This window comes from Canis lupus, chromosome 21, assembly GCF_011100685.1.
Source record: "Canis lupus familiaris isolate Mischka breed German Shepherd chromosome 21, alternate assembly UU_Cfam_GSD_1.0, whole genome shotgun sequence".
In the NCBI taxonomy this organism is placed as follows: domain Eukaryota; kingdom Metazoa; phylum Chordata; class Mammalia; order Carnivora; family Canidae; genus Canis; species Canis lupus.
In genome coordinates, this window is record NC_049242.1 from 31,352,713 (window position 1) to 31,368,946 (window position 16,234).

The following is a 16,234-nucleotide window of genomic DNA, read 5'->3' on the forward strand; positions in this document are numbered from 1 at the left end:
GGGTGTGCAAAGAAGCATTTGATGAGGAAGCTCAGAAGCTGCTGGAAGCTGTGCGAATTAGCAATCCACACCTCATCATTAAGCGCGATTATAATGATGATGATGAAGATGGTTCCTGGTGGCGGTGTCCCTGATTTGAAGAACCTGATGTTCTTTTTAAAAGTAAAATGAAGGCCTCAGAGTGACTAGGCTTGGGCCTCTTAGCTTTAGGTGCTTTATGCCCAGATTGTTTAAGGTCTGTTAGATGTAGATGAGTCACTTCTCTGTAACATATCTGTTATACTTCACATGGGAGTTGAAAGGCTATAAAATAAAATGAAAAGCATAAAGCTCTGTGAAAGGTATGACATGTTTTTAATTGGATACAGAGCTTTAGAATTCAGATGTGAGAATCCTAGAAATGACACCAGAGGACGGGGCCAGGGCAGATGACATAAGAATGTCTGTTTTCCTTTCTCTCCCTCCCATAGTTGGCTTACTTCACAGCCTCACCAGATCTGGGATATTTTACTGACTGCTTTTCTTTGTGTGCTCCTGGGACCACTGGTGTCTAAATACTTCGGGTGTTTCTTAAAATGCAGATTATTGAGCCCTGTATCAGACTTACTGAATCAGAATAACTGGATGAAAACCTTAGGAACTGGCATTTTAAATAATTTTCCAGGCAGTTTTTAGGCATGTTATGATTTGAGAATTGCCAGTCTCAATTGAAGTGGGAGTCCACTTCCTCAGTGAACATTTTCCGTAGCCTGTTGCAAAGATATAAGTGGATATAGGATTATTGGGTTTAGAGCTAAAGTCATGTGCTTTGACAGAAACCTGATTCAGTAACCTTTTCTGTGAAAGACTTTTAATTATTTATTAATATGTGAAAAACCATTCCAAAATTTAGTGACTTAAAGCAGTTACTGCTTTGTTCTATCTCATGACTTGGTAGATTAGAATTGAGAGGGGCTCAGCTAAGCATTTCTTACACTCCACACATTACTTGGGGTCCTTCAGTGATACTCAGCTCGCAGCCAGGTTGCTCTGGAGGGTCCAGGGTGACTTCACTCACATGCCTGGTACCTTAGCAAAGATGGCTGGAAGGTTGGGTTTGGCTGGATATCTCTTCCCTCTAGTCTTAGGGACTTTCCACATGGTTTCTCCAGCAGGGAAGGTAATTATCTTATGGGGGTTTAGGACTTAAAGGGTCCAAGTGGAAGCTGCCCATTCCTTGAAAGTTAGGCCCCAGACTGGCACAAAGTCACTTCTATCTTATGCTATTGGTCAGGAACAGTCCAGGGCAGCCAGCCCAGATTTGAGGGCAGTCACTTCTTGATGGGCATAGTGTCAATGAAGTTGTGGTCTTCCTTAGTCTACCAAAGACTCAATTTTTTTTCCCTCCTTGTCTGTAAGAGATAAGTCTCATAGATGGTATAATCACCCCTATGTCAATGTGGCAGAGCTGGAGGTAAAGAGTTGACCATAGCAGTTAGAAGGAGGCGCAGGTGGCAGTCATGGGAAAATTCACAGATAATGTTATTGGAGCTAATATCTATACAGATGATGCCTAGAGAGAGTCACTAATGGGGTTCTCAGTTTTGACAGTCATGCTGGCTAAAGAAGACTAGCCTTGGGTTGTTATAACAAAGTATGCAGCAAGGAAGTGGTATTCCCTTCACATGGCAGTTTTGGGCTACAGTGAACATCTTATCCTTCATAGACAATAAAATTTCCAAGATGCCCAAGTAAAACTCCATAAAGGAGTTAATAAATGCTTATCAAGGTACTTTCTACCAAACTTTCAGGTAAGAGAAAATTCTTACGTTTTTTAAGCCATTTCAGAGCATCACTGAGGAAGGTAACTTTACCATTTTCTTTTATAAAACTACAAAACTTTAATAGTAAAATCTCAAAAAGCACTATAAGGAAATTCACAGTTGGATGTTACTTATAAATATATACACGAAGACTAAATATAAATATTTGAAATTTCCAAAATTTAATTTAAATATACCATGAATTAGGAGTGCCTGGGGTGGCTCAGTCATGTACCTCCTGAGCTCAGAGTTTTTTTGGTTTTTTTTTTTGTATTTTTTTTTTAATTTTTATTTATTTATGATAGTCACAGAGAGAGAGAGAGAGGCAGAGACACAGGCAGAGGGAGAAGCAGGCTCCATGCACCGGGAGCCTGACGTGGGATTCGATCCCGGGTCTCCAGGATCGCGCCCTGGGCCAAAGGCAGGCGCTACACCGCTGTGCCACCCAGGGATCCCACTGAGCTCAGAGTTTTGAATTTGAGCCCCACATTGGGTATAGAGATTACTTAAAAATAAAATCTTAAAAAAATATATATACCATGAATATTATGATTTGCATCCGAAATACGAGAGGACAAATATTAGGAGGCATGTTATAATTTAGGATATAGATTGATGTAGAAAGACCAAATGATCACTTCAGTAAATGTTGATAAGGCATTTAATAAAATTCAGTCTTGTTTTTTGGTCAGGTACTTTCATAACATAAGGAATTCTTACCCTGCACTATAACTGTATACTAGAAGCATTTCTAGTCATTTAAATCTTGGAAACACACCTGGTTTCCAGGGTGTTTCTAGGGTGAGGGGAGTGAAGTACTTACTGGAGGACTGTGGAGGCTGCTGGGGTGGATCTTGTGCCAGTGCAGAGTCAGACGCTGTCTTTAAATCTTTGGTGTTCAGTTATCATGGATGTTTTGGGTGAATTTTGATTTACAAAGTATTCCACTAAAATGTTTATCTTGATTACTGAGTTTCTCCATATCTCCTTAAGTTTTGTGCATCACCCAAATTACTCCCCTCGTCCTAAATCCAGCCCTGAAGACAGAAGGGTTTGCAATTTCAAATACTGTAGTTAAGGAGTGAAAAAAAGAGTCAAAGAATAAACAGGGTGATCAAAACAACTTTAGCTTTGTTGGTTTTTTTTTTTTATTCTTTACATTTTTGAAAAATTTATTTTGTAAATTCTTTTTTTTTTTTTTAATTTTTACTTATTTATGATAGTCACACAGAGAGAGAGAGGCAGAGACACAGGCAGAGGGAGAAGCAGGCTCCATGCACCAGGAGCCCGACATGGGATTTGATCCCAGGTCTCCAGGATCGCGCCCCAGGCCAAAGGCAGGTGCCAGACCGCTGCGCAACCCAGGGATCCCTATTTTGTAAATTCATATTCATTACATTTGAATTTGTTCTGTTAGTATGCTAACGTCTTAAGTTAGATTCTTACTGATTTCTAGCCTCTTTATTACAAGCATTAAGGCTATAAATTCCCCTCAGTTTCTACTTTAGCTGAATTCCCAAGCTTGAATATGGAGTAGTATTCATGTCCTAACGTTGTCTTACACTGGGATTTTTTTTTTCCTGTGGCTCATATGTCAAATAGAAGTGTTCATAATTTCCAGACGTAAGAGTTTTTAAAGTTATCTTTTTGTTATTTTTAACCTAATTATCAGATAATGTGTTCTGTTGGAAAATATTTTTTGAAATCGGTTAAAACACTTTATGACCTACCATATAATCAGTTTTCTAGGTGTGCTTGAAAAGAATGTAAACTTTCCCATAACTGAGTCCCTGCACACATATATAGACACATATACATCCATTAAATTAAGCTTTTTAATTATGTAGTTCAAACCTTCCTATACTAATTTTTGCTGTTTAACCTATCAATTGAGAATATTTGCTTTAAATCTAATATGGAATTATTTTTTTCCTGTATTTAAGTTTTTGCTTTAGATATTTTGAGGCCATGGTTGTCTACTAAATATGATAGAATTATGTCACAGGCAGATTTGAACTTGCCTTTTGTCAGCTTAGCCAAGGAGAAAAGATGTCTTTTATTATACTGCTTTGGTTTAAAGTGTCTTTCAGAGACTCTAATTGGTGCAGAATGGATCCAGGGATGCAGTAAAACATAATTTTTAAGGATTTAAAATCATGGCTCTTATATAAATGCAGAATGAGTCAAAGATTCATCAAAGACTTATCAGTGCATTAGCAGGGAACTAGTGAGCTAATGCTTTAAAAAGCATTTAAGGAACAAACGTTTATATATCCATCAGAAGTGGTGTTCTTTAAAAAGTTGGAATAACATTTCAACCATTAAAAATGGTTAATGTCCAGGGTGCCTGGGTGGCTTAGTCTGTTGGGCTTCTGACTTTGGCTCCAGTCATGATCTCTGGGTCCTGGGAGTCTGCCTGTCCCCGGGCCCCTCCCCCCACTCGTATTCTCTATCAAAATCTTTAACCACCTTTTTTTTTTTAATGTCCTACAAGGTAATAAGTAACCTTTGGTATTCTCTTTCAATCATATAGAAATCATTTGCACTGCTAGCTCAAAGAATTATTTATATTGCTATTAGGTTTCTACAGAATACTCTCTGCCCTTAGTTGTGAATCTCCTGATCAAATAGCAAATTGACCGAGAACTTTTAAGTTTTTTAATATGCCTCTCAGTTTATCTTTTTAAGAGTTTGAGGGAAAATCAGTTTGAATTATGCAGCACCAAACTGGAAGTGGAAAGAAGGGTTGTACCCAAAAACAGGAGAAAGTCTTTTAATAGAGAAGATATGAAAGCAAAACAAATTATTTGAATGGCTATAGGTTAAGCATTATAAGCTTTATTTGGAAAAGCCTAGTTGGGTATTTGTGATCAGTTGTCCTTAGGTTTCCATTTAACCTTGAGGCATTTACAGGTTTTTGTTTTGATTTGCTTGGATAGTGTCATTAGCACACTATGAAGGCACACACTGGAGTGTGTCTTTCCACAATGTTGGCTTTATTCAGTCATAAAGCAAAATTAATTATAAAGCAGGTTCAGCATTCCAAACTCAATGACTTTTCACCATGTGATTAACTGAGCTGCTTATAAGGCACACAAAGCCATGCACAAGACAAATCCTACAACAAGACAGAACAGGGGGTAGGAGGTTAACCAAATGTGAAGTCAGTCAGCATATCAGTAAGCTCTTGGCCCCCGTGTAAGTCACTTCTCAGCACTTAAATGCTTATTATGTTCAAGTGGTGAAGGATCGGTGTTCTTTTCACAGATCAATTAGAGCCTGCTGCAGCAGCTCTGAAGTGGTCAGACATAAAGGGGTCAGTATTAGTTAGACTCTCAAAACAGTTTGCTGCAAAAATCCTACCTTGTTAGAGACTTAATCCATCTTGGGCCCCTGCAGACCTCTTATCTTTCCGCTGGTTATAGGTTCTGAGTGTGTCATCAGCTGGTGTTGGCCTCGGCGATATCTGGTCTCAGCTGAAATGCCCTCGGTGCCTGTGTCACTTCTTGACATAGGCCACTGCTGGATATGAGTGATGATATCTTGCTCTCTGCAATAGGATGCTACGATATTAGAACCACCTCCATCTAATGGCCACCTGTACACCCCTGGAAAATCAGATAATCCTCTGCTTGCTAGCCAACACCTACCATTGCAATGAAAGGATACCTAGTAATCCTTTTTGCCTATTTTTAAGTTTTGGATAATTTTTCTTAATACTCCTCTCTAAGAATGGTGAGTCTCAACTGTGGTGATTTGGCCACCAAGGAGTGATTTTTGGTTGTAACTGAAGGTTTCTCTTGGTAGTCAGTGGTTTTCCATACATCAAGTGAACCTGGTGTCGACGGATTTTAGTTCTGTTACTACCAGCTGCAGCTCTGTAATGTTGGCAGGTATTTTATTTTCATACTTCAATTGAGTTATCTATAAAATGGAGGCTAAAAAATGTCTCACTAACACCCCTGAATCTTAGCCTAGGAGAAAATAAACTTTAGGGTGAGGGAAGTGTGGCAGACAGGACAACCGTCTTCCCCCAACTGTGCTATACTGTACTTTACAATATATTTCAGTCTTCAGGCTTCCTGGCTTACAGCTCTTGAAAATTTTTTAAAGATTTTGTTTATTCATGACAGACACAGAGGCAGAGACACAGGCAGAGGTAGACACAGGCTTCCTGTAAGCCCGATGTGGGACTGATGTGGGACTCGATCCTGGATCTTGGGATCACGCCCTGAGCTGAAGACAGCCGCTCAACCTCAACCACTGAGCCACCCAGGCGTCCCATTCTTGAAATTGCTTAAGAAAACTCTTGAATTTCCTAACCCATAAGAGCAATAGGAGCATCTTTTGTTATAATATTTGGTCTTTTGTCCTCAGTTCCTGAAATTGCCTCAGAGCCATAAAGGTGAAATGGCTGTCTTGTTATTCATGAGTCCTTTCCAATGATGAATTTATGTTGAGGTGACCTTCAGAATGCCCCTGAGGAGGAGGGGCTGGTTGCCAGTGGAACCAACCTTGATTTGAAGGTTGGAATTTTCAGTCACAGCCCCTGACTGGGAGGGGGGGGGTGCTGGTGCTTGAGGTTCAATCACACATGCCTATGTAATGGAGCCTCCATAAAAAACCAAGAGAGTTTGGGCAATTTCAGGATGGTGAACCTAAATGTTATCAACCTGCTAGCCCCCAAACTCCATGGGAACAGAAGTTCCTGCTCTTAGGGACCTCTCCCTATGGATCTCTTCATCTGGCTGTTTATATACTATTGTAATACATCAGTAATAGTAAGTGATGTGGAGAACAAAGGTAAAAGAAAAACTTCCTTACAGCTTACAGCCCATTGACAAGTACTTGAGACAGGTAGAATTACTTTCCTCATTGCCTAGCCGCCTCATTGTTAATACTCTGCTAGAGGCGAAAGGCAACCATAGTTTGATGTTAGCCTGACCTCCAAGACTCCATAAAAATCCCTTTGGAAACTTCCTTGTCCCCTAAACCAAGATATATATTAGCAATCTTCCTCCAAGCATATGGCCCACTTAAGTGTCTCATGACTAAAGTTTTACTAGACACAGTACGAAATGACCTTTTCCCAACAACCAGCCCTTGAGGTCCTGGAAACCTTGCTTCCAAATTCCCTTAGACACTTACACTATCCCCAAGTCCCTCCCATCATGAAAGCATCTCAGCCACTCCTCACAACCCCAGTGCAGCTCTTTCTGCCCATGGGTCCTGTCACTGTGCTTTAATAAAACCACCCTTTTTACACCAAAGACGTCTCAAGATTCATTCTTGACCATTCAGTCCCAAATCCCAGCATTTCCTATCAGTAAGTTTTCTCGTTTCCTGAGTCTGTGCAACACTCTAGCAAGTTAATCGAACCCAAGGAGGGGGCTGAGGTGTTACCAAATAATCTATCACAGGCCAGCCCAATGCTCCCTTCCAGGGAATCCCAAGGAGGATGCACAAATCAAAAGCATAGCTCCTGACTGGGTTTGCCAACACTGTTGCCAAACTGATAAATTTGTCATGAGAGGTCAGTAACTCAAGAGACAAGGGTTTGGAGGAGGGAGAAATTTATTTTGGGTGCCAGTAGCTAAGGGAGGTGACAGGCTTATGCCTTTACAACTGGCCTCTCCAGCAGATGGACACCTAGAGTTTTGCAGAGGTTTGCAATGTGGGTGGGAGGGGTGGTATGTGCGAGAGAGCATGTGATCAGCCTTTGATCTTGGGCAGGGAGGGGGGCTTGTGGGGTGTGATCTTCTAGGCATTCCATTACTATCAGGGCTTTTCTACTCTGACCCTTGGAATGTTCCAGTTATCATCAATGCCTTAGGAAAGTGTAATAAGGAATGATTGTTGGGGTTCTATAGTTGAGGAAGAGGGGTAACTGACACTCTGATTTACATATAGCCAGTTCAAGGGACAGATGAGCAACCTGGACTTCCAATTGGCATCGTGTGGGACTCAGTACTCATCAACCTGTGGAATATGATGCTATTTCTAGGTGGGCAGTGTCTGAGTTGAGTGAATTTGTAGGATATTCAGTGTCTGGGGAGAATTAATTGGTGTGGGAAAAACACATGGTACCTTCCATTGTCAATACACTTTAAGAGTGCAAGAGAAAAATTCTAAGGGAAGACTCGATTGAAAAGATTTCTTTCCAGTGTTAGTACAGTTTATTTTAGGTCATTTCCTATCTGATCTCCCAGCTTCTCACTTATTGCATTCTACTATGTCCTTCACTCAAAGTAGTTTTCTTTAAAAGCAAAACAAAACTATATTCAAGTCTCTTTTCCCTGTCCTTCCACTTCTAATGCTTTACATTCAACTTCATCTCTTGACCCCCACAGTGTAAGCCATTGATAATGTTGTTTCAAACAGAATAATACTCTATTCAGTTTATTTTGTCCCCATTTCATTGTGCACGTATTGTTCCCAATAATATTGTCTTCATTTATTTTTTAGTCATAAGTCCCTTCCTAGAAGATAAGTAACATCTAAGTGCAGATTAAAGGGTGGACCCTAGCAGGTTCCTTTACCAATAGGAGGAAGAAAGGTGATGAACTCACATATTGTTATGTCTTTCAGATGTAATTAGTTGTTTAAACAGTCCCTGTTCTTTTTTTTTTTTTTTTTTTTTTTTTTTAAGATTTTGAGAGTGCATGAGAGGGAGAAGCAGAGAGAGGCAGATGCAAACTCCCCACTGAACAGGGAGCCTGATGTGGGGCTCCATCTTAGGACCCAAGATCATGACCCGAGCTGAAGATAGATACTTGACTGAGCCACCCAGGGGCCCCCTCTTTGTCTTTACCTCAGAATCTCCAACACCTAGTATGGTGCCTGTCCTATCGTAGGTACCCAATATTTGTTGAATGAATGAAAGAGTAAGTGAATGTGAGAACTGGATAAAATTCTCCTTATTTAAAAGGCAGCATAATTTGGGCATCAGGGTGGCTCAGTTGGTTAAGTGTCTGATTCTTGGTTTCAGCTCCATTCATGATCTCAGGAGTCCTGGGATCAAGCCCCACATTGGGTTCCCTGCTGGCAAGGACTCTCCTTGAAGATTCTTTCTCTCTGACCCTCCCCCCACTCACATGCTCTCACTCTCTAAGATCTTTTTTTAACAAAAAGGCAGCATAATTTGGTTCCACTTTCCAATATGTCACTCCCCCTTCTCACTAAACACTGATTTCTTCTCAATTCCTTGAATGTTGCAATTTTTTCCACCACTGGTCCTTTGCTTGGTGATCCTCTCTGTCCACTCTGCTCTTCCAGCCTTCCACAGAGCTGACTCTTGACCATCCTTTACACTGCAGTTTAAATATCCCTTGTCAGAAAGGTTGAGCATTGTTATCTGAAATACTACTGCCCCTTTCCTAACAGAGCATAGGTGCTTCTATCCAACTTCACCAAGATTTCCTTGTTGCCTATTTTCATCAACACTGTGTAAGTTCAGTGAGGGCAGGAACCATGGTTCTTTCCTTCCCTGTTCTATTTCTAGCTCCCAGCACAATGTCTTGCCCAATGTGGGCTCTGAATGAATGAATGAAAGCAAAAATATCTCACTCTTCCTGAAGGCATCTGATGTATTACTTTCTAACTTCCTACTACCTCAGTGAAGCTGTTGATCTTGTCATGCTGAGAAAAGCCACTGACTCCCACAGCTTGGAAATGCCCAGCTTCTAGGAAACTCCTGGATTCACATCCTCTGCATCCCGCTGTGGTCCCTGGATTCCAACTTTGATGGGGAGGACGGTGCTTGTTTCCAGTTGGCTTTTTAGAATTATTAAGCAGGGTGAGTCTGCCTTCAGGTCCTGGGATGAAGCCTGGGAGGCAGGCCAGGAGTTTCTTGCGGAGTGTCCGAGGTTGTGGCAGATTGGGGAGAAGACAAGCTCAGGCTGGGGAGGCCAGAGCCAGGCGCACAGATGCATGGCTGGCGTGCCTAGCTTTCGGTGGGTCGGGGCGCAGGCCGCCCTGACTAGGCTTGTAGGGGGCGGGAGCCCAGAGTCGCAGGGTGGGTAGTCGGCTCCCGGGCCTTGTGTCCCAGAGGCAGGCACCCTCAGAACATGGCTTGCGGTGCTGTTCATGGTATGGACGTGCTTAGAAAGGAAGCGACCCCAACCCTGGCCTCCCAAGCCAGAGAACCTGGACACTAGGACCCTGGACAGCGTTTAGAGGCCAAGAAGGCTTGAGTCCCTTTGAGTTCCCAGATCTTTTCCCCTGGGGCAATTTGGCCACTCCTAATAAAGCTGAGATCCCAATCTGTGGAGCTGCTTTCCTAAAGCTGGGCAGAAATGGATTTCCAAGAAATGGACATGTGTTATCATTCACCAAAACAATATAAATATCTTTGAATCAAGAGGAACATAAAGAAGTCTTTCAGTTCATATTATTTGAATAAATGAAGGGGTCTAGTACTTAGATTGTGAAGACAGAAAGTACAGAGGTGGTGGCCAGGGGCTGGAAGGAATGTGGAGTTGTTTAATGGGTAGTCTCAGTTTTGCTGGATGAAAAGAATTCTGAGCTTGGTTTCACAATGTGAATGTACTTAATGCTACTGTAAAGGGAACCTCTTATTTTCATTTACATCAAACACAATACTCTGAATACTACACTATGTCTGATGCTTCTGGTCACCACATGTGTACACATCCAGCAATTCTCCAACACCAGCTGAGTGTCCTACAATTCAACTCAATTCTGATATTCTCCACCTGGAGAGCACCTCCCATCCCACAGGTTGAAAACTCAGCCCTGCAACACTGCCCCCTCCTCCTGGTGGCTCTTTAGGTGCCAGTCACAAGTCCAGATTGTACCTGTGCTTCTGACCCACCAGCTATGAAGCAAAGATTCCCAGGATCCCCTCTTCAGGTCTGATTAATTTGTTAGAGTGACTCGCAAAACTGAAGAAAACATTTTTAAAAACATTTTTCTTATTAGATTACCAGTTTGTTACTAAATGGCCTAACTCAGGAACAACCAGATGGAAGACATGCTTAGGACAAGGTATGGGACAGGGTGCAGAGCTTCCATGCTCTTCCTGAGAAAGAATGCCACTTTCCCAGTACCTCCTCATTCACCAGCCTGGAAGCTCTCCAAACCCAGTATTTCCAGGTTTTTATGGAGACTTCATTACATATGTGTGATTGATTAAATCATTGGTCAGAGTGATTGAACGCAATCTCCAGCCCCTCCCCCCTCCAGAGAGGTGGGAGCAGGGTGGGACTGGAAGTTCCAACCCTCTAATCATAGGCTGGTTCCCCTGGCAACCAGCTGCCCTCCTCAGGTGTTTCCAAAAGTTACTACATTAACTTAAACTTAGGTGTGGTTGTCTGGAGCCTGCTATGAATAACAAGACACTCATTTCACCTTTATGGTCCTGGAGCTACTTCAGGAATCCATGACAAAAGATTAAATATTAAAAGTTGCTCCCATTGTTCTTATTCCTCAGCAAATGCCAAGGGTTTTAGGAGCTATGAGCCAGAGACCATAGACCAACAACAAAATATATAATAAACCACAACATCACAACTATTGAACTATGTACCTAAAAATGGTTAAGATGGCAAATTTTATGTTAAGTGAATTTTATAATTTAAAAAATTTAAGTTAAAAAAAAGGCAGTGCCCAAGCTGCAGAGTGCCTGGGAAGCTCCCTCCTCACTGTCAAGGAGCTTGTGGGATAGTATAGAGCCATGAGATCACTCCATGTGTCTGGATGGTTGGACCAGAACTCAGTCTCTGAAAATACTGGAAACAGATTCAGGGTCCCAGGCCCCAGGCATTGGTGTTGCTTCCAGAGATAGTCCCTGACCTTCTTATTAGGAAGGATGGGGATCTCATTCAGTTGACTCTCATATCTGCCCTGAGGAAATGGGGAACCTCATGACTGTTCTTTTGCACTCTCCAAGTCTTCCTTGTCAGGGCATAGCCCTTTATAGAGATTATTACTGTTACTACAGAAGGGTGATTTTTTTTTTCTTGAAATGTGGATAGTGGATAGATTTCTTTTTTTCATCTTGGAGCTTCTCTACCCACTAAGTCCCTACCTCCCTGGCCCAGTTACTCTCTTGAAGGATCTGGTAGCCAGTGAGATACTCTATAGGGAATGCCCCTGCACTCCATTGCCTGGCTCTCCTTTCTTTGATGTATCCTTCCCTGTCCACTGATTTTCACAACTTGATGAATTATTAAGATCTACTACAGTTTGCTGCTGGTAGTTGCAAAAGGAGTGAAAAAATAGTATTAGCATTCTTTTTCACAATACATGGGGAACAGCTGTAGACACATAAAATATTCATTATCATTTTGCAATTTCAAGTATTGTAATTATTAAAATATTTCAAAATGAGTATGTGGGTGGTTCAGTCGGTTAAGCATCAGACTCTTGATCTCAGCTCAGGTCTTGATCTGAGGGTCATGAGTTCAAGTGGGCATAGAGCCCACTTAAAAAAAATTCAGAGTGGCCCAGACTATGAGTGTTAGAATATAAAACAACCATGTATGTTAGAACCTCTTCATCATAGAGCAGAAATTCATGTGATCTGGGGATCCCATGTGCACCTGGCCTCTGAATAAGGGCAGTTTTGTTGGGACTGAGCCCTTAGGCTGTGGAGTCTGTGCTAATTCCCAGGCATTAATGTCAGAAGAGAATGACGCCCCGTTGGTGTCAAAGAATTGAGAGTTGTTAGAAAATGACACACTGGGGCAGCCCGGGTGGCTCAGCGGTTTAGCGCCACCTTCAGTCCAAGGCCTGATCCTGAAGACCTGGATGGAGCCTGCTTCTCCCTCTGCCTGCGTCTCTGCTCTCTCTCTCTCTCTCTCTCTCTCTCTCTGTGTGTGTGTGTGTTTGTGTGTCTCATGAATAAATAAAATCTTTAAAAAGAAAAGAAGAAAATGACACACTGTCTCTCCTTGATTGCTACAATAGCCTCCTGGCCAACTACAAATTTAGGAATTCTCACAATGCCCCTAGTTTCCATAATGCACTAGAAAGACCCATAGAACTCAATAAAGTGCTATCCTTATGATTACAGTTTATTATAAAGGATGCAAATAAACAACCAAATGAAAGGACAGAAGGCAAGTTCAGGAAGTGGGTCTGTAGCTTCCACTCCCCTCGAAGCAAGCGACCTCGCAGCACATCCATGTGTTCACCCAACAGGAAGTTCCCTGAACTCTATTGTTTAGGGTTTTCTATTTTTTTAAGATTTTATTTATTTATTCATGAGAGACACAGAGAGAGAGAGAGGCAGAGACATAGGCAGAGGGAGAAATAGGCTCTATGCAGGGAGCCCGATGTGGGACTGACTGAATCCCAGGACTGCCCTGAGCCAAAGGCAGACGCTCAACCACTGAGCCACCCAGGCATCCCTGTGTAGGGTTTTCATATGGGCTTTCACTGCAGAGGCATGATTGGCTAAATCATTGGCCATTGGTGATTGAACCCAATCTTCAGGCCCTTTCCCCTTCCAGAGTCAGGTTCTAACCCTCTAATCACATGGCTGGTTCCTCTAGTGACCAGCCCTATCCTGAATCTATTTAGGGAACCCTTTAGGAGTTACTCCATTAACATAAACTTTGGTATAGTAGAAAGGGTTTATGGGTTAAAAAAAAAAAAAGACACTTGTATTTTCTAACATTCCAAGAATTTTAGACAAAGATTAAGTATGTGTTTTACTGTGTCCCTGACCCCCTCTAGTCTTTGACCATGGATCCCTTAAAGCAAAAGAAACATCATATCTGAACATAACCAATAACAGCAACATTTGGAGGAGTTCATGTGGGATAGAGATGGGAGGCTTTTAATTTAATTTCCCAATACATCTGACCATCAATATCAGTATTACAATTTTACCAATGATGTAGATATAAGACCATATTTCATTATGGTAAACGTAATTTGAAAAATAAAAGATACTGGCCTATTACTAGAGTCCCATTGAGTCCAGGCCATCATCGTACTATCTGGAAATACCTCCCACGGTGAGGTCACTCATGTTTGCAGGCTTTCATTTGATCTTGACATGTTCCAACAGCAGGAGTAGCCTCAGCACTACATAGCTTCACTCTTTCAGGCATCAGTATCACTGCGCTAAGGGACAGTATCATCTCCTGCTTTGAGCCTCTTTCTAAGTGTTACTGAGCTAGAGCGTCTCTCATTATTTAACTCATTTATTTATTTTATCTTCTTTTTTATCCAAATTTTCTCACCTTTCGAAGGGACATTAAGTTCCCTCACGGTGCTGCTCTAGATCGCAGACAGCAATATCAATCTAGCAGGTACCCTCCCCTCAGGCCACTCCCATGTGTTTAGAATAGGATGATACAGATACAGAATTAGTGGACTGATTTTACTACTAGTCATAGTGGAACTCACTGTTAATCACTGTTTTCCCAAATGGGGTAAAGGTATACTTCATCAGGTCCTTAGGGATTCTGACAGAAGGATTTAAAATATAGTCACAGTTTCTTACTAAAGAATTATCTCTGCTTCTGGAACTTATAGCTGCAGCCTTGGTCCTGCGACCATTAGGTAAGAAAAAGAAAGTTGAGGTGGTAAGGGGAAGAAAGAAAAATTACAGTCATTAGTCATTATCCCATGAGAAGATGCATAGTCATGCTACCATCCTCTTCCAGTCCTCTTCCTCAGATCCACCAGGAAAAAAAAAAAAAAAGACTCTATTCAGTGAGGACAGTACCTTAGCCCTCCCTGTGTTGAGTGTGAGCATATACTCATAAAGGCCTTCATGCCTTTATCTCTCCCTGTTTCAGATGAACAATGTCTAACTGCCCATTCCAATTCTCTATCAAACTATTACTAAGAGGATACCTCCCTACTCATTGTTGGACATTATGGGCCATAATGTATGTTCCTTGTCATACTTCAGCCAAGTATGTTCCTTGGTCTGAAGAAATATGATTTGGTGATCCAAACTGGTACAGTCTGTTCTGTCATGGTTCTTTTACAGTACTCTGAACATTTGCATCTTCTATTGGGTAAGCAGAGTCTACTTCAAAATCCACATCTATTCTAAGACCCCTTGGCTACCAGTATCAGTTTCACTTGCCAGCTGTGTTTCCCCAGCTAATTTGCCCATACATCATCTGTAGTTTGTCTCTCTTGTTGGCAGACAGAACTGTAGCTCGTGGCATTTTGTGCTCCAGAGGTGCAAGACAAAAATGTCTAGATTCAGGCCATATCTGCATTGCTCCAGTATCCAGGCATTTCTTGCATGCAGGTAGCCTCTTCAAACAAGTACACAGGGCTGTCGACTAGTGAATTCCAATCACCTTGTGAAGCTGCAGGTTGCTTCTTCTAATGGGCATCAACATGTCCTGTAGTGCACCCCCCAAATTCTCACAGTGATTTCAATAGGGCCATGCCTCACATCTCTCTCTTATTTAAATATTTCATCTATTAAGTAATCTCTACCCCCAATATGGGGTTCGCTAATGACCCCAAGATCAAGAGCTACGTGCTCTACCTACTGAGCGAACCAGGTCCCCCATGGTTATCCACCCCTGATCAATGGACACCACCCATGAGTCAGTGAAAGCTCAAACCAAGAGGCTTTTATCATTGTTGACTTCTTCAATCACTGCTAAGAAAACAGCATGTAATTCTGCCCACCAAGCTGATTTGTTTTTACCCTCCCTCAAACAGTTTTTAGCCTTCCAAACGGGATGCTATCTGTTCACCTTGGAACTGCCATCCATGAACCAAGCAGCTCCTTGTTGGTCACTTGAGAAACTGTTTACAGGGCACTGTTCATAGAATATAACCCTACAGCTCGTCATGTGGTTCCAAAGTCAATCCAAGGGGAAAGTCTACCTGGCTTGCTTGTGAATCCACTGGGCAACTTTCTGCAGTCCTCTGATAGCATATTCCTATACAGACCATTTCTATTTTATTGTAGAAGTCTTCTGGGCACTGTTCTACCCATTAGTATGTTTCTGTGACCTCATCCAATTATCATTAATATTTCTGGTCTTAAGATTATTATTTTTCATTAAAAATTTTAATTATGTTAAATACACGTGACATGAAGTTTACCATCTTTACTGCTTTTAAGTGTACAGTTCAGCCGTGTTAAGTATATTTACATTGTTGTGCAACCAATCCCTAGAATTTTTTCATCTTGCAAAATTGAAGCTCTGTGCCAATTAAATAACAGATCATTTTCCCCTCCCTCTGGCCCCTAGCAACCGCTGCTCTGCTTTCTCTTCCTATGAACTTGACCATTCTAGGTACCTCATATAAGTGGAATCCTTGTTCAGTATTTGTCTTTCTGTGACTGGCATGTTTCATGTAGCATAATGTCCTCAAGATTCATCCGTGCATCTGTGTTGTAGCAGTAGTCAGGATTTCCTTCCTTTTTCAGGCTAATATTATATGTACATTTATACTACATTTTGTTTTTCCATTCATCT

General features: G+C 41.7%; 1 protein-coding gene across 4 annotated transcripts in view; it reads left to right on the plus strand.

Moving 5' to 3' along the window:
• NLRP14 (NLR family pyrin domain containing 14) overlaps positions 1–1,939 on the plus strand; it is a 43,913-nt gene extending 41,974 nt beyond the window's left edge. For 2 of the 4 annotated variants that reach the window (XM_038568928.1, XM_038568929.1), the window contains exon 10: positions 2–1,938. In XM_038568928.1, the coding sequence (XP_038424856.1) occupies positions 2–134 (133 nt within the window). In that variant the 3' untranslated portion in view covers positions 135–1,938. Of the gene's footprint in view, position 1 lies in introns of all 4 variants that reach the window. The other 2 variants (XM_038568927.1, XM_038568926.1) reach the window with 1 other exon arrangement.
• The last annotated feature ends 14,295 nt before the right edge of the window (positions 1,940–16,234 follow it).